We start from the raw sequence: 22631 nt of genomic DNA on the forward strand, positions 1-22631 counted from the left end.
CTTCTTCTTCTTCTTCTTCTTCTTCTTCTTCTTCTTCTTCTTCTTCTGTCCATCCTCTTTGCCTTTCGCAATGGGGATTGAGCATTTTAGTCAGAGACCTCCCTCTTAATTAGTTTCTTTAGATGTACAGATTTTAGTAGGTTTGTCCTATATTATATGTCTATATGAGTGAGTATATACCATGTGTGTCTTTCTGTTTCTGAGACAGCTGATTCAGCTCAGGATGATTCTTTCCAGTTCCCACCATTTACCTGCAAAATTCATGATTTCCTTATTTTTCATTGCCGAGTAATATTCCATTGTGTAGATTTACCACAATTTCTGTATCCATTCTTCAGTTGTGGGGCATCTGGGTTGTTCAGCTTATGGTTATTACAAATAAAGCTGCTACAAACATGGTTGAGCAAATGTCCTTATTGTGCACTTGAGCCTCTTTTGGACATATGCCTAGGAGTGGTATGGCTGGATCTTGAGGAAGCACTATTCCTAGTTGTCTGAGAAAGCGCAGGTTGATTTCCAAAGTGGTTGTACAAGTTTACACTCCCACCAGCAATGGAGGAGGGTTCCCCTTTCTCCACAGCCTCTGCAGCATGTGTTGTCACTTGAGTTTTTGATCTTAGCCATTCTGATGGGTGTAAGGTGAAACCTCAGGGTCGTTTTGATTTGTATTTCCCTGATGGCTAATGAGGATGAGCATTTCTTTAAGTGCTTCTCTGCCATTCGATATACCTTTATCAAGAATTCTCTGTTTAGCTCTGTTCCCCATTTTTGAATTGGATTACTTGGTTTGTTACTTTTCCACTTCTTGAGTTCTTTATATATACTGGATATTAGCCCTCTGTCAGATAGAGGGTTGGTGAAGATCCTTTCCCAATCTGGAGGCATTCGTTTTGTTTTGATGATGGTGTCCTTTGCTTTACAGGAGCTTTTCAGTTTCATGAGGTCCCATTTATTGATTGTTGCTCTTAGAGCCTGTGCTGTTGGTGTTCTGTTCAGGAAGTTGTCTCCTATGCCAATTAGTTCAAGGGTCTTCCCCACTTTTTCTTCTAAATGATTTTAATGTGTCTGGTTTTATGTTGAGGTCTTTGATCCACTTGGACTTTAGTTTTGTGCAGGGTGATAAGTATGGATCTATTTTCGTTTTTCTACATGTAGATATCCAGCTAGACCAGCACCATTTGTTGAAGATGCTATCTTTTTTCCATTATATGGTTTTAGCATCTTTGTCAAAGATCAGGTGTCCATAAGTGGTGGGTTTATTTCTGGGTCCTCTGTTCGGTTCCATTGATCCACCATTCTGTTTCTATGCCAGTACCATGCAACCCAATTTTTTTTTGTTTTGTTTTTTGTTTGTTTGTTTGTTATTGTTGTTGTTTTCTTTCTTTTTTTTTTTCAACCCAGTCTTATGTAGGCATTTTCTTGATTTAGTTTCCCTCCTCTCAGATGGCTTTAGCTTACGACAAGTTGACATAAAACTACCCAGCACACCATCCAATTACTAACTTCCAGTTTTCAGGTCAGTCCTATCTTCAGATTATAGTGGTCTATGGTCTGAGACAGTGACTATTATCTGTTTTAGAAACAGAAACACCTTAAGACAAAATGTTTACACTTCTTCCCACCTCTTCTAAGAATGAGCCACGTGGTATTTGTAGCTCTCATTGACATGAGCCTCCAACAGTCCACTCACTGCAGCTCAGGTTCTCCTATCCCAAGGATGGTTCCCATGGTTTCCATGGAGGCTTCTGTTCAGCACTCCATGGTTCTGTCTGTCCCCTCATTTGCGGGCAGTGGTTTGTCCTGTGAATTCAGCTCTCTAAAGGATTAAAAATGACTTGTTGATTGTTCTTTTTTTCAACTGATTCTTTTAGTGACTGTGCAGAACGTTTACTTCCAAGCTCTTTGTAGGCTGGACTCCAAAGTGGCAGTACTTGTTTTAAATAGCAGTCATAATCAAATGTTGCTAGGCAGGTTGAGGAAACTTCAGTCTTGAGTGTAAACTACCATTTGAATGTTATATCCATTCTTTCCTCTGGGAGGAAAAAATTCTAGCTTCCCAAACATGAAGGCTTTCATCGCACAGCTTTTAGAAGATTATATTATGCTATACATTTTCAAAGGTTAATATTACTGGATGACTTTTAATTTTGTGTTTATAAAGGTATCAACATTGTCCTGGAGGTGCATTTAGTTAACTGAAAATTTCAGTTATATAAAGATCTATGACTCTGCTAATAATAAGGAAGAAAATTATTTTTAAAAAATGTTAAAGCCATAGTGTAATGGCGTAAAACCTGCACCAGAAAACACACCCACAATCCTCTGCTTATGCTTAAGAACAGAAGCTTTAAAAGGAAGCAAAACAAAACACTTCCTCTCACTGGCTTATATTATTTAACCTAAAGCCTTTCCTTATCCCCAATTCTTCCTTCTATAAAATAATGGTTAATAAAAAGTAACTTGGATATTCATTTTTAAAAAATGACTTCAAGTACTCTGCCTTAAAGTACATGGTATAAATAGCCTTGTTGATGTTGTTAGTTTCATTGCTATTGGGCTATAACTCTTTAACGATATTTGCTAGATGTGTCAGGGCTGTTGCACACAGGAACTCACAGTGGCTGTGATCACATGCAGGAGACCTGCACTAGATCAAGCCAGCCCAAATTCTAATATAGATAGGGAGAGGCTCTAAAAGTCCTACCCCTAGCTGGGGATCTATTGGCAATGGATGCTGAGGAGACTCAGTTTTCTTCAGTGATGTGGTCCAAGAGACTATCCATTCTCTACTAAGTACCCCTATGCCCACACACATACAGACAGCAGTGAGCAGACTCAATGAATTTAATAACATCATGGTAGAAGAAAAAGTAGTGGGACAGATAGGGAAGAACTGGAGTAGAGGAATTGGAAGGTGCTTTTGATCAAAAACACATAGATTGCATTATGAAATTCTCAACAAAAATTATTTTTTAAAACCCTTTACATGGGATAGAGAGATGGCTTAGCAGTTAAGAATACTGCTCTTCAGAGGATCCAAGTTAAAATCCCCAACACCCACATGGCGACTCACAAACAGTTCTCATTCTATTTCCTGGGGATCCACTGCACTCTTCCAGCCTCTGTAGGCACTGAATGTGTGTGGTGCTCAGACATACACAAAGGGAAAACTGCCATACACAAAACAAAAACTAAAGGTTAAAAAATTTTAAAACCTGACCAGGCATGGTGACATCATTAGCTCAGTAAGAACAGTCCTAAGAAGGACCAAGGTTGGGGGACAATGTGAATACATGGATTCCCAACCATTGAGTGGGACCCAACTCTAATTAAACAGCTCTTGGTCACCCCGAAAATAAGTATGACTATTGCACCATTGGGTTCCCTTGCCAGCCCAATCATTTTGAAGGTTTGTAGGCTTTAAAGCTGAGTAGGCTAGTCATCGCTTTTCTCCCTTGGCAGCTGACATAGCACCTCAAGATACTATGAGAGCTGGTCCTCAGGAAGGAAGCTTCCAGGTCAGTTACAGCTAACTTCCTTGACATGTTATGTCTGAAGTATTGGTGTCTCCAATTGGGAGGTTGTCTTAGTTAGGGTTTCTATTGCTGTGACAAAACACCATAATCAAAAATCAAGCTGGGGAAGAAATGGTTTATTTGGCTTATAGCTCAATGTTGCTGTTCATTATCAAGGGAAGTCAGGACAAAACTCGAAATGGGCAGGATCCTGGGGGCAGAAGCTCATGCAGAGGTTATGGAGGAATGTTGCTTACTGGCTTGCCAGCCTGCTTTCATATAGAAGGAACGTTTACCAGCCCGAGGATGGCACCACCCAAAATGGGTTGGGCTCATTGTCATTGATAATGAAGTGAGAAAATGCCTTACAGCTGGATCTTATGGAGGCATTTCCTCAACTGAGGCTCCTTCCTCTTTGATGATTCTAGCTTGTGTCAAGTTGATAAAACCAGCCAGTACAGGGGTCTTACCTTCAAGTTCTGGAAGGCAACAAAAGACAACGACAGCAAGAGTCTAAATGGTTTGGCGAGTCTCCTGGACACCCATGACCAACAACCTGGCACTGAGGTTCTTTTCAGATAGTTTGTGGATCATGGAAAGAGTATCATCATCCTGTGTGGCATAACTATACAACAACACCCAGGGGAGGAGTTGGAGCAGAAAGAAGAAAGGCTGGAAATTATGTGAATACTGTAATCATTCATGAAATTCTCACAAAAATTAAAAATAAAAAATGTAAATGCAAGCTAAGGGGTGCTGGTACGTGTCTTCAATCCCAGCACTTGGGAGGCAGAGGCAGGTGGATCTTTGTGAATTCAAGGCCAGTCTGGTCTACAGAGTGAGTTCTAGGCGACACAAAGAAACCCTGTCTTGGAAAAAAAAAAAATTGTGAATGCATTCTATGGTAGAAAGGATCAATGAAGTAAACCCAGACATAAACTAGCTGATTTTTGTCAACAGAAATGGTTCAAGTTTTTTCTATATATTATTTAAAAGAAAATTGTGTTACTGCACCCTGGTTAAATTTCTGATTAGAGGCTTTTTACTACACTTGTTTACTCCTCACTATCCTTATTTGCTGATAAGGAAGAATACCCAAATAAATTTTAAAGACATGTTTCTAACTAAAAGGAAAATGGACATCCAAATGTCACAACTTGAGAACCACAGTCTAAGGTCTGACCCCACCATCTATCTCTCTTCCCTCGGACTAGGAGGTCAGGTGAAAGTTGTCTACAGGGCCTTTGAAAACTGCAGACACACAGGAAGACTCCAATCCTGAAGGTTGCTGTAGACACTGAAAATCCTGCAACCAGAAGCCAATGCTTACTCATGGGGAACCCCATCAAGGTGGAAAAGTCTTCCACCTGAACCTCAGAGTCACTGTTCTCATGGCTGTTCAAAGAATGGTTCATAAGGAATGGCTTAGCAGCTAAGAATGCTATTCTCCTAGTGGACCTAGGTTCAATTCCTCAACACCCACATGGCAGCTCACAAACATTTCCAACTCCAGTTTTGGAGGAACCAGTACACTCATCCAGCTTTTGCAGGCACTGAATGCATGCACAGACATACAGGACGGCAAGATTCCCATATACATAAAATAAAAATAAAGGTTAAAATAACTAAAAGTCCTGGCTGAGCATGGTGACATTCACCTTTAATCCCTGAGCTTGGGAGAAGAGGCAGGTGGATCTCTGTGTGTTTGAGGTTAACCTGGTCTACAAAGCAAGCCTGGAAATCAGGGCTTTTACACAGAGAAACCCTGTCTCAAAAAACAAAGCCAAAAGGCAAAGAAGTCATCACAACAAGGCTTTTCCCTGAATACCTTGTTAATGAATTGTTTTTGCCTTGACATTTCATGCTCCTTTCCTCATTAATATTTAACATCATTAAACGCTATCCATCTCCCTCATTTATTCTTCATGGTCTGTCTGGACCATCAGAATGAAAGTTCCCTGAGGGAGGAGACCTTTCTTTCCCTCATGTTCATTGATGAATCTGCAGCACCCAGAGAGGTACCAGCCATGCTAGAATTTCTGAGCATCAGTGAACCTGTCTTAAACATCACTGAGACATAATATCTGGTGCCTGCCTCAAGATAAAATGGGTAAGGAGGAGATGGGGATGCAGATGGGGGGGAAGGATGAGGAATGCTCACTGCAGCAGTGTTGAGCTCTGGAGGGTTCCTTACGCCTTCTGCTTACACTTACAGCCGCTCACAGCCCTTTTAAGCACAACTTTGCGGTATCATTTACATGGCAACTTTCGCCTTTCTGTATTCTCTATCCAGACACAACATGTGTCAGCTTGGAGGATGGCAGATGTCCCCTAATTTTTTCCTCAAGTCCTCAAGTCACCCTCCTAAAAAGAGATAGTGTTTGCCTACCCATGGTATACAACACCATGTCACAGTTTTCAAAGCTTTGCTCTTATAAATACAAAAAAAAAGAAAGAAAGAAAGAAAGAAAGAAAGAAAGAAAGAAAGAAAGAAAGAAAGAAAGAAAGAAAGAAAAAAAGAAAGAAAGAAAAGAAACCTTAGGATATCATTTTGGAAAACAGTTATTTATACCTCCTTATGACACAGAATTTTAAAAAGAAGGAGACTGAACACACATAATTATCCTGATAGTGGTTGCACCTCTGGGAAGGAGGCAGGCTCTAATCTTCAAATAGATAATTCATAGGTCTTCAATCTTTGTAAGCCAAGCAGGTGGCAAGTTTATATTTTATGTATTTATTATCTTCTGATATAAACAATTCTTTCGATAGGCAATTACATCAATATATCTAAAGATAAATAGCATGTATTAGAAATGAGTTTAGCTTGTGAAAATGAATATATTTATTGTAACTGAAAGTCAAAATTAAATAAAATAGTTGAAAGAGTATTATGTAAATCTTTGTTTTATAACACTAACTTAAGCACTGGCTGATGGCACTGATACACACACTCACATACACACAAACACATAAAATAAAAAAAGAAAAAGAGGAAAAACCAGCCAGGTTATTTCAGTCCCAGGCAGCATTGGCAGACTTCGGTGGCTGAGTCAGATGACCTTGGCTGACAGCATGTGCACCGCTGGCTGCTTTATCCAGTCTCCTAAGTAAAGAACTCCCAGCCCTCCTCTAGGCTTTCTATGTTAAGCATGAAAAGAGAAAAAAAGACAATAGAGGAAAGGGCAGGATTGAGTGTGCCGTGCACTCAGAAGACTGGGAGAGGGTGTCACAGGGGTTTGGGAGGTTGGTAAGAGTCCCCTGAAGATAGACCCAAATGAGACAGCCCAGGAGACTAGACAACCCTTGGTGCTCACTCATTACACACATGCAGTGCAACACCCAGGAGTCACCCTGGGTCATCAGCCTGTGAAGTTCATCAGGAGGGACTTTACCCACTCAGAGAGAGGGAGGCCCAGAAATAACAGTCTGGGCTAAAAAAAGAAACATCTTTCTGGCTTGTGTGCCACCTTGTATTCCTCGCAGATAATCAGCCAGCTCCTTCACAGGGGCAGATAGACACAACCAGAACTGAGCAGGCTGCAGCTTCACAGGGAAGGGCTCAAATGGCTGCTGCTTCTCAGAGCGAGCCGTGCAATGACGTTCGCACACCACCTTTCTCCGCTTTGCTCTCATATGTCATAAGCTTGTATAGAATGCATCAGAAAGAGAAGACATATTCCCATACCTCATACAAGGTTAAAAAAATTAATATGAAAGGTGATTTGATTGTCCTTTTTTTCATAAACATGCTGATTTGTTTCTTGGCATAAAACATTTATCACAAATGAACTGTTATATAAATGAACAATGTGTTAATGCATGATTTAAAGAATTCAAACACTTGGTAGATGGAAGCAGGATGATCATGTGCTCAAGGATTTGGGCTATAAACAATTAAGACAATTATACTTTTCTTTGCTATCTGAAATATAGGATCTTTAATGGCGATAGTTCCTTCTGTGTAAGTTACTAGAGTCACCTCCAATCACCAGATTTAGGAGAAAATGTAAAAAAACAAAAACAAAAAAACCACACACACACACACACACACACACACACACACACACACAAAAAACCACTCAATAGAATGGACAGAATCTAAGAGAAATTTATAGGGCTACTACTCACAGGATGACTCAAAGTCATCTTCAAGGTATATGGTACAGGTGGCAAAGAAAACCTCCAACAGACTGAACAACAGCAACAAAACAACACACACACACACACAACCAACCCTACATGCCTGCTTGACTCTGATACACTAAAACGATCTAGACTTCTGGAGGTTCGGTATCCATTCATGATGACTTGAAGTATTTATAAGTAACATAATCGAACAGAGCAAATGCTGTCATTCTATGTGGCTCTACTTAGGAATGTAATTTAAAATAGCAATACATAGAAAGCATGTGCACTGTGACTGGCACATAATAAATTTTTAATTATCATTATGGTTAACCTTTAACATCAGAATAATGTGAAAATGTAATTACCTTTCAAGTTTCATTTAAATGCCACATTTTTTATGAATTCACAAACATCCTTCCCATTCAGACTACCACAAAACACAGTGTTGTGGGCTGGAAGAGAGAGATTCTAGCAATCTGAAGAGCAAGAAAAATAACAGTCTTAACAGAACACAGAAGAGACTGAGTAGGCACAGCTCTGGGGTTCTCACTAGACTTGGAGTAACACAAACACCAGAAAGTTACAATAAAATTTCACATCTGAAATATGAAGATTTCAAATTTAAAAATTTCAATTCCAAAATATTTTCTACTTTTGAGAACACTTAATAAGTTAATCTAAGTGTGTGGACCCTTTATAGAGAACATACAGGGGAGGTAGGTTTAAAATACTACTATTGCCTCAGCTGTTCTGCTTTAAATTCCTCAGACAGAATGGTCTATGAATTGAACCTTCACTCCTTTTTTTGAAATTAATTATGTACATGGGTGTTTTGTCTGCATGTATTGACACTAGAGTATGGCATCAGATCCCATGGGACTATAATTATAAACAGACTTCAGATTTAGACAGTTGTGAGTTGCCATGTGGGTTCTGAGAACTGAACTCAGGCCCTCTGAAAGAGTAGCTAGTGCTCTTATCCACTGAGCTGTCTCTCCAGCACCACATCTTGATTAAGCTTTTAATCCAGCTTTGTTTAAGAAACCATTCCATGATGACCATGATGTAAGTAAACACAGGAGTTACCAGCCATAAGAGGCTTAGTGAGCTTTTGAATGTTAACTAGTGATAATATTTTAAACACTGGAACTGTTTTTAGCTTTAATTAACACAAATATAAAAGTCACATAGGGCTAGCGGCCAGCCTACCACGAAATTGTAAGCTATCAGTTGAAAATGGCTGCCCCACAGCACCAACAGTGACAGGATCCTAATGTGGTTCTGGGTCAGCCAGGATAGAATGCTGTGATAGTGTGGAGATTTCTGTTATGGAGCGGGGAGATAGCCTGCCTGCAGGCTCAGTCCAATAACTTTCTCCTTACAATAAAGACTCTCTCTTGCTACCTACAATGTCTCTAGTTTTTGATCCTATAAGAAAAGTGTTGCTGAAAATAATACAGTGGGACAAAATTTATAAGAGAGCTCTACCTAGTATAATGCCAGCTTCTGGCAGAGCTGTAGCAGTGTGTGAACCCCAGTGTTAAGCTATCCATTATGTTAAGCTATGTGGTAGGCCTTTAGGCTGGCTGGTCTTCATCAGCTTGACACAAACCTAGACATATCTAGGAAGAATGTTTTTTATTATTTTAATTATAATGGTGGCTTTGCATTATGTATATTATTCACCACATGTGTGCCCAGTCCTGCAGGCCAGAAAAGGGCATTGGATACCCTGGAACTGGAGTTACTGGAGTTACATACCATTGTGGATCATCATGTGGATCTTGGAAATCGAACCCTAGACCTTTGGAAGAATAGTCAGTGCTCTTAACTCCAGTACCTGAAGAGGAAATCTTAGGCAAGTCTGTGGGGTATTATCTTCTTTAATGACTATTGGAGGGCCCATGTGGACAAATGGTCCTAAGTTGAATAGTAAAGTAAGCTGAACAAAGCATGGAGAGCAAGCCAGTATACATTATTCCTCCATGCCTTCTGCTTCAGTTCCTGCCTCCAGGTTCCTGCCTTCAGTTCCTCTTCTGATTTCCCTGGATGATGACTACAAGCTACAAGATGAAATAAACACCCTTTCCTTCCAAAGTTGCTTTTCGTAATGGAGTTGTATCACAGTAGTAGGGACACTAACTAAGACAATCATTCTTCAGTAATACTACAGATGTGTGCCACAGTCTTGTCATTAAGATGATTTGGTAAATAAGAAACAAGATACACAGAAAGGCCCATGATCCATTTTTTAGATGCACTCAATACAACAAAACTGGACAAAACATGCCACATCCCCCATCACTGAGGGCACACTCTGATTCACTTTCTCTGAGAAAACACTCTTCCTGAAGTGTCTCCATGAAGTAACATCTCAGCCAACTGTAGGTAAATCCAAACATCACACAAAAGATATCACACAATGTGACCACCAGGTGAAAAAAGTGGGAACATATACTCACATCCTATAAAGTCCTCCTAAAAGGAAGACTATGCCAAACTCCCATTTGGTTCCAAAGTGATCCACAAAGCCAAGCTGAGAATCATTTTGATGTCTCCTTCATATATGTACAACCCAAGAGGTAGGACCTTGGTGTAAGCACCTATCTCTATCCTGCATCCTTATCTAGTTCCAGATCTGCTGGAACTGCCCAAGCCTCTTTCAAATGCTAAGACGTCCAAAGGTATCAGTCAATACATATTCAGCTGCTCTGAACATAATAGAGTAGTTATTTATGCAACCCTTCCTGTTAAAGACTTCCCAGCATCAACCTCAGGAAGCCAATCAACTTTGAGTTAGTGTAGTTTCCAGATTTACTGCAATCTACATACAGTAGGGCACCACATGATTGCATATGAAACGACAGTGGTCCCAAAGATCAAGCAACTAAGTGATAATGTACCTACGTTAGCAGACATAATATATTTGTACAGCATCAAAATTATTTTTCAATGTATTCTCAGATGATTTCTTGTCATTAAGCAGTTAATGACTGTCTATCAACCCATCTTGAGATTTTCATCTGATTTTATTCAAAGACCAAATGGCTTTTATAAGCTAAGTAGATTTCCCAAGACAGCACAGCATTCTAGTGAGCTCCCAGTTGACCAGAAAGCTGCCAACAATTACATATCCAAATCATATATTAAAGAGAATCTCTCCATATGTAAAATAAAACAAAACAACTGTCTTTGTTTGTCCTCCTGAAAACTAATACAAGAGAATTAACAACATTAATTCAGAGCCTCTTCTCTTACCTCCACCACTGTGGTTCCTGCAGCTTTGCACATTGGCAAATTGAAGTTTCTTGCACTTTTCCTATATCAGACAAGGAGGAGAGAAGAGGGAGAAAGATCAAAGTCAAGATGTTTCTCTTTAAACTTGAAAATGCACACTCAAAGAACTTCTACCAAGAATCTATGAATCTAAGAATGCATGACTTATAACTATCTTTAAACTCTCATAGTCATTTCATTAAATACATGTGATTTTTATAATAAGTGGATGGAAAGACTATTTTTTATGTTCAATCAATAGTTTTTACACATAAAAATAGAAGGAATATTCATAAATATCTGAAATAAAATTCCCCTACTTGTTTAATCAAGATTAAAATTTGTTCTCATACTTATACAGTTCACTGGCAAACTTTTAAAAAGTAGAAATAGTTAGGTGGTAAAAATAGCTTGGTGGTAAAGCACTGGGCTCCAACCCCAGCACCACAAAGGAAGAGAGAAAGGAGAAAGTACCAAGTGCCTTACAGAAGATGGTATGTCCATCCCTACTAAAGAGGAGCTTCAGCTAGCTGACGGCCTATGAAGTACTCACTGGTACTCACTAACGATTATTGGGAAGAACAACTTTGTGGTGTCTGGACCAGTTGTATGCTAAGAATCTAGATGACTTGACCCTGGGATGAGAGCTTTCACTTCACAGCAAAGCTCAGGGACCATCACCACCTACATAGGGTCAGCCCACTGTGGTTCAAGTAAAGTGTTCAGAAACCACAGCCAGGCATTGGAGCACAGGATGTCCATAAATACTTTGGGGAATAACTGTCATTTGCTATATAACTTCATTCATCCTTTTTTAGAAAGCATCAGAACTCTAGAAACATCACATCAATGGTCAGAGAAAGCAGGCAAGGTGTCACATGCCTAAAATTTACAAAAGTAGTTTTATGTCAAGAGCCTAGAATTTAAGAAATCAGAGCATTAATATAACATTAAGTCCTTCAGAAATAAACACAAACAATGTAAGTGCTTTTGAGAATTTGACATGATTGAGGCCAAACTACCTGTATTAAGAATTTTTTAATTCCTAATTAAAAGCAGCAACTAATAAAATTATGAGGAAGTTCATGTAGCTCACTTCTTACATACAGATCCAAAGTGGCTCAACTTTCAAAATACAACTACCTAATATACAAATCCAAGACATTAAAATACTTATAATTACTTAGAGTTTAGTATGCAAAAGTTAATCAAATGACAGGAAAATCATGTAGGCCTGTGGCTATCTACATAATGAAAACAAGAGCTCAGCATTTGTAAGGATAACTAGCTTTTCAGACAGAACCTTTAGAAGGCTTTCCTGGGAGAAACAGGCCGCAAAAGAAAAGAACTCACTATTATTAGAAATTTCCCCAAAAATATCAGAGCAATTTTGACATTTTTAAGACACTGTATAAAAATAACAATATAAAATAAAAGAGATGCCCTAGCTATTGCCATGTTTGCTAGGAAAATAACTATTCTTGGCAACTAAAATACAAATGGAAAAAAAACAGTTGTATGTAGCTGTACATAAATCCATTTCTTTTTAAATGGGTCTTCATGTATCCCAGGCTAGCCTCACACTCATTATATAGTAAGGATGACTTTGAACTTCTGATCTGCCCTACCTTCATCAACCCCCCTCTCAAACTCTCACCCAGTTGCTGGGGCTACAATACAATCCCCAGTGTGGGGAATCAAAACCAAGGCTTGAGGCATGCTAGGCAAGCACTCTGCCAACCCAGCTACATTACAACCCTGGATCCAATCACTTAACAAGCCATTGGCCAAAATATACAGCCTATCAGCAGGACCACCTGGCACTGCATGCTCTTCTGGATAGATGTACATATACATCTGAATGTATACATAGACATACGTACATACACATGTACAGGTGTGTATGACTCTAAGCCATTTTTAAATGGTCAGACAGAAACTCACTGTGATGTCCATTTCTGCAGTCCTAATTTAGAAAACACAGAGCTGCTGACATTACTGCATTATTTTGTTTAATTTTATTTTTAAGTACTAAAGATGGAACACGGGCAATAAGCAAGCATTCCACATGAGCCAAAGCTCCTGGCCTTACCTTCCTTTTCACCCAAGGCAGGAGGTGAGGGTGGGGCTCAGCAAGCCAGGCACCAGCTGGAATGCCTACAGTAGTATGTTTTCTTTTGCTTAACCTCTACAAAAATACCTGAAAATCACGTTTCCTGCCCGGTCTGCTTTCCAGGCTTTCACCAAAGCAAAGTCTCCCGTGATTGCTTCTTCCAAAATAAAGTGCTGACCGTTAAACTCCCTCACCTGTAGGAGACAAAGAGTCGCTGTCAGGTATTTGCACAGAATATGTGCGGCTCTGGAATGTGCTGTGTTTGGAAGAGGCACATACTAGGAACAGCTAGGGAGGCTTTCTCGGGAAGGGGAATCTCGAGAGACTTCTTCGGTAGCATCAGGCTTTCTCGGAAAGAGAATGTGCAGAGGTCCCACACTGCGTGCAAGTCTCGTACATTTAGGAACTAGATCCTCTACAAGTAGAGGTAGGCTGTGCTTGTATCCATTTGACTGTGTGCCTTCATTACCTTTTAGGGCATGGAATATAGCCCCTCTCCTTCTATCTCCAAAGTTAAAATCTGTAAGTTACATGAAATGGCTACCTACTGTTTCTCATTAATCTGTAATCTATAACAAGTGTTGAGATAATCCATGATCACAGAAAAAGTAAACTAGTTGAAAAAGAACTGTCATAACTCCTAACCATGGGCATGGTGCAAGCTTCCTTTTATTAACATCTTCATTTACCTTGGACAGATTTTCTTCATATAAATCTCTGTATAATTTTTGCACTAACTCATGGGAAATTCTTGATTGCTTTGCTACTATGGATGCTGGTTTTAACTTACTGCACATCTTCACTTGTTCCTGATACAATACTATTGACCTTTTTTAAATGTTTACTGCCTCTTGGAAGAAAACATAAAACAGAACTCTCCTTTGCTATTATGTTCTTCCTGTCCTTCCCCCTTGGAGATTTGCCTCTGGGAATTAAACAGAATTGAAACAACTCCATGGAGGGCTGGATCCTTTGTGCACAAGCACAGCCCTGTGAGGGCAGAACTCCAATAGCATTCACACTGTGCCCTCTAGTGGAAAAAAAAGACTGAATGCATTTTCTTGAAGGTTCCAAAACAAAGTTGGGGGTACAGTTAGTTTCTGCTTTGCTGTGTTTAAGGCAGGGTGTTCTGGGAACTGAACTTGGGGTCTCATGCATAATATTATGCACTCTGTCAGTGAGTGATGTTTCAACCTTACTTTTAGAGTTTCAAACAGACTGTTTATTAACGGAAAGTTTCTCCAAAAATATCCCAGTTTCTTGCTAAAAAACATGAGCTAAGAAAACCACTGGCGAAGACTTTACTAATATGAAATTACATGAGACAAAATGCACACCAGCATACAAAATTATTTTAAATGTTTGTGTATTTCAAAATTCATCACTGTGAACATCAATGATGTGGCAAGCAGTGGCACATGATTATAATGCCTGCCTTTGAAAGGCAGAGGCAGGAGAATCGCTAGGAGAGCAAGAGAAAGCCTGGCCTACAAAGCTTTAAAACCTCCAGAACAAAACTTTCACAAAAGGAAGCAAACAGAAAATCCACAAGTGCTGATGGCTGAGAAATAGAAAACTCAAGTATTTTCTAAATACCTTACCTAGTGTTGCCTGTTCTAAACTTCAAAAAGGGAAGCACAAGCTTACCAAGCTTACTACTGTGCTCATTTCAAATGGTGCATTTGGCCTCCGCTTTACCTTTAGGGTCTTCTTGAATTCATTCCATCAGATTTTGCCCGGGACCTCCATTCCTGCACACTGCTGCTCAATTCCATCCTTCTTTGACCCAGCTGCCCCTCTTTTAGCTCCCCTGGGTTTCCTATGGGCCTCCCTTCCCATTTTCCACTGCAGCTCTTCCCCTTCTGCCGGGCCATTAACTTAAGGAGGGGCTCTCTAGATGTACACTGGCCCAGGATACCGTCTAGCCCTAGGGTCTGAATACCCACACACATGCCTCATGTTCTGTAAATTTTCTGACCAGAGCCGCCACACACTTCCTCTTGAGTCTCCTGAACTTCCTAGGTACACCTCTTCCGCAACACACAGAACTCTTTGGTTGTCTCATGTCTTGCCCATCCCAATTATCAGCCATCTTGATTCCTGTCCTCCACATCACATGTCGTGGTTTTGCTGTCTTCATCTGACCTGATTCTTAACACAAACTCTACTTTACCACCTTATCCCAGCTACTGTCTATTCCCACCAGGATCGATGCATGGCCTCCTACCCTCTCTTAATTTGGGCCCCCATAAATGTACCACCCAATAGCAGAGTGATCTTTACAAGATATAACTTAGAACACATCACACTCAAACCCCCACTCAAATTCTCCATGACCTTCTTACCATAGTGAATGAATGCTAAGCTATGTGAGCAGACAATAGGCAGAATAGAGATAGAAGTCAGAGACTGAGGGAGGCAGGGATGGAGGGAAAGAGACAAACAGATACACACAGAGAGAGACAGAGAGAAATTGATTTTTACACAAATCTACAAAGGTACTAAATTCATGCACCAAGCCCCAGGCATAAATGAAAAGTCAGAAGAGATTCTAGCCTTCCATAGTCTCTTGGGGTATGTTAATGTTACACTTTCTAATGAACTATCAAAACATTAGCCTAATTTTTTGCAATGCTTTTATCATATGCTCCTAAGCTTCATTTTCATTAGATTCCTGGGTTTTTCTGTTTGTTTGTTTTAATCAAGAAACTTTTAAACCCAATTTGGCAGTGAAAAAGCAAGACTAAATATAAAAAGTTCTTGAAAAAAAAACTTTAATCAATATAGGTGACTCCCAGCAAAGGGGCAAAACTCCAGGTGGAAGACACAGCTGGAGACAAATGTCAGATCCTAAGGAGGGGCATGACCATTGGCCTCTTGTCTCCCCAGAGCATCAACAGAAGCAGCAGCACTACGTTCCCAGTACTGGCAGGCATACCTTCAATTCCTATTCCACCTCCCCTGAGGTGTGGCCCAGCATTGCTGCATCTGCCACTAGCAACTATCTTCCTTGAGCCATCAAGACGAGGACAATGGGAAGCCATTTTTAAATTCAGAATAATATATTGGCCTGTGTATTTGTCTTTAATTAGTTCAAATCTAACTATGTCAAATACATTAGCTAGGGGCCTACTATTGTCTCATCTGACTACAGTTGCTCACTCTGAAGTACCCCATCATACCCCACAGTTTAAGTTAGCCCAGGCCATGCTCTTTGATCACCTCCCCTTTAGGGGGGAGCAGCCTTACCAGGCCACAGAAGATGACAATGTAGCCACTCCTGATGAGATCTGATAGACTAGGATCAGAAGGAAGGAGAGGAAGACCTCCCCTATCAGTGTGGACTTGGGGAGGGGCATGCGTGGAGAAGGGGGAGGGAAGGTAGGATTGGGAGGGAGGAGGGAGGAGTTTGGGGGGGATACAAAGTGAATAAAATGTAATTAATAAAAATTAAAATAAAAAATATAAAAAAAAAATTAGCCCAGGCCAGTCAGTAAAAAGCTGAGCCTGTGTCTAAGACACAAAGTATGAAAGGGATCATTTGAGTTCTCTGTTTCATTATATAATTATAACTGTGCCCCGTTTTCCAAGATTTCAGATAAACTTAAGATTTCCTTTGTTACTTTATTTTCTTCCAGTCATTTTAGGATGTCTGAGCACAAGAGCTTAACACGATACACAGTCAACATAATCCATGGGTTGTTTTTATTTCATTGAGGCATAATAATAGTGGTAAATGTTCTCACTTCTGCTAAAACCTTTCAGGAAGTCAGTTAACTAACCCTAACTAGTGTAATATATATAGATTATAGCTTCTTTCAGAAAATCCGTTAACTAGCATAATAGTATAATGTATAAATAATTCCCTTATTCTAATTTATTCTAGTTTCCCTCTGTTTTTTTTTATTGTTGTTGTTTGTTTGTTTGTTTTACGTGTGAGGAGTATCCAGGTTTAGCTACGAGCCTCAGCTTTTTGAAAATGAATATTTATCTCACCGAGGTAGCTTTCAAATGAGTCCAAGCAGAATGTCACGTGGGTGAGGAGTCTCTTACCTCTCTCGGCTTGCTGGCAATGGCAACACTCCCATCTTTGTTATATTTAATGGGTGATCCTCCTTCTTGTACCAGGGTCCCATACCCTGTGCTCGTGTAGAAGGCGGGGACTCCGGCCCCGCCTGCTCGGATTCTCTCTGCAAGCGTGCCCTACGAACAAACAACCAACATGTGAGAAATCCAAAAAGCGCACTTCAGACAGGGAACCCAGAAACTGATAGATGTGGGTCCCACTTTCTAGAGGCTCACAGTCCTGCAAGGTGTGAGGCAATGCCCAAGCCGAGGCATCAATTAAAAGACAATACCCATCCCAGTCTCAGTCCACATTCAGATATAACTGCTCATTTGTCCAGATATGCTTTCAGTTTCCAGACTCCACCCCCACTGGGCTCTTGACTTCATAGTCTATAAATATCTACTTTCATATTCCGAAATAAAATTTTAAAGTTAATTATGTAAACACAGCTTCATATATTTTTGAGCACTAAAAATTTTGTTTTATCGTGTATCATGTATAGGTGCAAACTCAGTATTTTTACCATTAATAGCAATAGGTACACCAGGCAGGATGGAAAACGTTTGTAATTTTAACACCTGGCGGGCTGAGGCAGGAAGACTGCTATGGGTTTGAGGTCAGCATGGGTTACATAACAAATACTAAGCCAATTATGGCTATATCGCAGGGCCCTCTATCAAACCAAAAGTTCAAATTTATTTTAAAATGTCTTTTAAATCACTTTCATAAATGTTCTATTTATGAAGTTATATAAGCAAGGAAAATTCAAAGCCAAGCAAAAACGGGCATATGGGTAAACTGGCTTTTAAAAATTGGGAGTTACTAGGTGGTGGCAGCACATGCCTTTAGTCCCAGCACTCAGGAGGTGGTGGCAGGTGGATCTCTGTGACTTTGAGGCCAGCCCGGTCTACAGAGTGAGTTCCAGAACAGCTAAAGCTACAAACGGCTAAAGCTACACACAGAGAAACCCTGTCTTGAAAAACCAAAAATAGACAGATAGATTAGGTATGTAGGTAGGTAGAGAGAGAGAAGCTGGGAGTAGAACAGTAAGATGATAGCTCATCAGGTAAATGAGAATGACTTCCACAGGCTCTGTGGTGGTTCAAATAGGTATGGGCCCTACAGACTCACGTTTTTTAACGTTTGGCCCATAGGGAGTGGCATTATTAGGAGGTGCAACCTAGTTGGAATAGGTGTGGCCTTGTTGGAGAAAGTGTATCACTTTGGAGGAGGGCTTTGAGGTGTCTATGTTCAGCCACGCCCAGTGTGACACACAGTCTCCTACTGCCTGAGGATCAAGATGTAGAACTCTCAACTCCTCCAGCACCATTTCTGCCTGCGTACTGCCATGCTTTCTGCTATGATGATAATGGACTAAAGCTCTGAAATTGTAAGCCAGCCCCAACTAAATGTTTTCTTTATCAAAGTTGCCATGGTCTTGGTCTCTCTTCATAGCAATGAAACCCTAACTAAGACAGGCTCACATATTTGAATGTTTGGTTCCACCAAAATGTTTGGTGGAGCTGTTTAGGAACGAGTAGGAGGTGTGACCTTGTTGGAGGTGTGTCACTGGGGATGGGCCTCGAGATTTCAAAAGCTCATGGCATTCCCAGTTAGCTCTCTCTGCCTCCTACTTGAGGATCAGAATAGAAGCTCGCGGCTACTGCTCCAGTGGCCACCTGTCTGCTGTCATGATCCCCACCATAATAATTATGGAGTCTGACCCTCTGAAACCATGGCCCCCAAATTAAACATTTTGTTTTGTAAATTGCCTTGGTCCTGGTATTTTGTCATGGCAATGAAAAGTAACTGAGACAATACACAAGCATAACAACCTCAGTCCGATCTCCAGAATTTACAGTGGAAGAAAGGAGGCAACTCCTCAAAGTATCCTCTGTCCCCCACTAATGCACCATGGCATGACATGGTGCCTTAACCTGCAATGTGGAAGCTATACAGTATGGGCCGCACTGTGTATCAGTGGAAATGCTAACCTTCAATGTGACAGGGGTGTGAGGAGATATTTAAGATGGAAACAACCCATAAGTATAGGCCCTGCTCTAAAAGCATCATTAAGACAACAGAGAGCTCACTTTTGCTCATATCTAGGTCCCAAGAGGACAAAGCAAGACATAAGTGATCAGAAGCTAGGAAAAGACTCCCCACGAATTAGACTGGTTGGCCCTTGGCCTTGGATTTCCTGGCTACTCTAACTGTGAGAAACAAAACTCCTGTTGTTTGAGCTACCCAGAGCTTTTTGTTTTGTTTTGTTTTGTTTCTATAGGAACCAAAGGAGACTAGAAATACATATATTTGCTCATTCACAAAGCTTTAAGTGAAAACTGAGCAACAGTGAACATGTCACAGCCCTGGAACAAGTAGGGCTGACAGTGCTGCAGGCAACCAAACCAGGTGTGAGTATGATACTGTGATGCCCCAGTCGGAAAGGACAGTCCTCTGTGCATGCCTTCTCTAGGCTATCACAGAGCCAACCATTTCCCTTTACAAAATCCTGCCACCAGTCCATCCTTACCAACTTGGCGAAATTCTAAAGTGACAATTCCCTTGAGGAAGACTGGTGTGCTCGATTACAGAGTGTGTCAAAGTGGAGCACTGACATGCTGAGAAAGCAGAGCCTCGCTTTACCCAACAGGCTTCAAAAGCTGCCTTCAAAGGGTCGTGAAAAGGTGGAAACAAGGTCAGACTTGCCGCACAAATGGCACCAGAGGCTGGCTCTGTCACGTGTCAGTCCTCAGAGCCCTGGGCTCTGAGCCCAGCACCTTCCTCAACGAAGCAGTTTCACCCTCCAGCAGGCCTCACTCTCCGGACATGAGTCAGCAAGACTTAACCATTCAGAAATTTCCAACACTGGCATTCATAAAAACTGACTTTTAGGACAATCTCAGACATTTCAGCAAGCCCTTAGGTTTGCTTCTGGCACGACAAACACTGTAGTAACATATTAAAAATTTTATTTAGGAGCTTGAACATTTTCTACTTAGAAATGCCTAATCTTCATAGGCACAGAAAACATTAATCCTTTAGAATTAATAGAAGTGACTTGAACACAGAATTCCTTGGTTTGACAGAATAGTATCTGTCTCGAACAACAACAAAAATTCAAGAAGAAAAAAAGGAAGTTTTCTATAAAGTAGCACTGTGAAAAACGTGCAGACAGATTTTCTTACCTGAGGAGTCAGCTCTACTTCTAATTCACCAGATAAGAACTGTCGCTCAAATTCTGCATTTTCTCCCACATACGATGAGATCATGCGTTTTATCTGCTTGGATCGAAGTAAAAGGCCCAGGCCAAAGTTGTCAACCCTAAAACAAAAAGGAAGGGAGTTGATAACCATGAGACCATCTGACAGAACTCTGTTAGCACACGTTTTTTGTTGTTGTTGTTTTGGATTTTGTTTTGTTTTCTTTTCTAAGATGTGAACTTTTAATAATTTAGAGGAAAGAAATCATCTAAAGAATTCTATCCACATTTTCCTTGTACCCCTCACCACTCCAAGAACTTCACAGAGCGGGCAGCTCACCCTTCCTTATTTTACAGGTGGGGAAATGGAAGCTTAAAATTCTGACAGAGATCCTAGCACCTGGATGGCAGAGGCAGGTGGAGCTCTGGGTTTGAGGCAACCTGTTCTACACAGTGAGGACCTATCTCAAATCCCCCAACACCTCAAAAATTGAGGGAGATAGCTGATGCTGTTCCAGCCCACATTCATCCTGTAGTTCCAGCCCCCACACAGTTGTTTTTCCACAGCTGCAAAGTGATCTCAGGATAGATCCTAAGCAAAGACGGCCTGGTTCCCGCTCTATGCTTTGAAAGCATCTGTGTTCAAACAGAATGGACAGGTCCTGCATTAAGATAAAGATGAAAACCTGTGATCCCAGCACTCAGAGAGGCAGAGGCAGGTGGATCTCTGAGAGTTCAAGGAAAGCCTGGTCTATAAAGTGAATCCAAGACAAAGAAACCCTGTCTCAAAAAAACAAGCAAACAGATAACATTTTTCCTATATCATGGACATTTCACTTAACAATATTTACATATGTGAATGTACTTAATCCCCTCTAAATGAAAAGACTACAGGTAGCAAAATAAATCTTATGTGGTTGTTACAATACATATATTTTTCTTCAATATTTTAAAGTTTATTCTTAGATATGGGCCAAGTACTATTGACTATGTTAGCTAGAAATCTCCAGGTTTATACATTTCTTCTTTATTTCCATCATATTTTCAAAAAATGCACCTACATTTTAAAGCACACTTGATGTGATAAGATAAATGAATTACTGAACGGAAGCTTGCCCATTTCCAGTCAGCTTATCCCTCCCTGCTCAAAGGGTTCGGAAGTTCTTTAACCAGCTAGAGAGAAAAACCAAAACTGCTCTGTCTGTCAGGTACAGTCTCACTATGTAATTGAAGTTGGCCTGTATTTTGAGATCCTCCTGCCTCCGCCTTCCAAACGCTGGGATTCAGGCCTGGATCTGTAAAACCATTTTTATTAGTGAAGATCATACTGAGACAACAAGATAAACACAAAGGAAAAACCACGTCATTTGGCAAGGGCATGAAACACCAGAATTTTCCTGTGTGCTAAGATGAATGTACAGCAATCATTTTAAGGAGTAGAAAATAAAACTTAGCATGATCTACTAACATTGAAAAACAATAATCCAGGTGCTGCTGAGTCTACTCTTGGATCTTTACCAAACAAGAGTTCATATTTAATGCTCATTAAAAATGTAAATAACATATTCATCAACAGTACTGCCCATTATAGCCAAAATGAGGGCCTCTCAAATGCTCATCCACAGGACAGATTAAGTCATACTTCATCCAGACAATGCAGTGACATAAAGCAATGAGACTGCATAATAGATAACTACTAGCCACATGGACAAATTCAGACAGAATGTTGAATGAAAGAAGCTACACACAAAAGTGTGCGTGTTGAGTCACTTCCTTTACAAGGGCTTCATACTTTGACAGGACTGATGAATGTGGTCCAAAGAGTCTATCATGTAGATCAGGGCAGGAGGATGAGACCAGTAACTGGAGGCACTATGAAAGGAGCTATCTGGAGAACTGGTCCTGTCTTATGTCTTTGCAAGGGTGTTGGCTATATGGCTGTGCAGCTTGTAAAAAAAAATCCCATTAGTACATCTGTGTAGGGTCAGTTTTCTATATCACTTGGTCTTATGTATCAATGTTTTTTTTTTCTTTTAAGATAAAATTACAATGAGAAAGATCCTGAAATCCTCTTAGAAATGGTAGCCTATATTTCCTCCCTATTGATGACCACTTTCATGTTCTGATGGCTCCTTCCATGTGGAGCTTGTGTTACCTGCACAATTCATTCATCCAGCAATCCCATACTGAGTGCTTATTCTTCCCTCGAGATGGTATAGTCTATAGGGCTACAACCATGAGAAGGACTGTCCCTGTCCCTATATAGTTCTGAGAGTTCAGAGGAAATAAACAGTAAGTGTATAATTATACCAGAGGAGGAACATA

The 22631-nt window shown here is 40.4% G+C and overlaps 1 protein-coding gene across 1 annotated transcript in view; it reads right to left on the bottom strand.

Moving 5' to 3' along the window:
• Oxct1 (3-oxoacid CoA-transferase 1) overlaps positions 1–22631 on the bottom strand; it is a 121345-nt gene that overhangs the window by 85272 nt on the left and 13442 nt on the right. Inside the window, exons 4-7 of the mRNA XM_055601121.1 lie at positions 20293–20428; positions 17089–17238; positions 13123–13229; positions 10905–10965 (exon numbers count right to left, since the gene is read on the bottom strand). Of these exons, the coding sequence (XP_055457096.1) occupies positions 10905–10965; positions 13123–13229; positions 17089–17238; positions 20293–20428 (454 nt within the window). The remainder of the gene's footprint in view (positions 1–10904; positions 10966–13122; positions 13230–17088; positions 17239–20292; positions 20429–22631) is intronic.

Source organism: Psammomys obesus, unplaced genomic scaffold (assembly GCF_907164565.1).
Source record: "Psammomys obesus unplaced genomic scaffold, mPsaObe1.curated_primary_1811, whole genome shotgun sequence".
Lineage (NCBI taxonomy): Eukaryota > Metazoa > Chordata > Mammalia > Rodentia > Muridae > Psammomys > Psammomys obesus.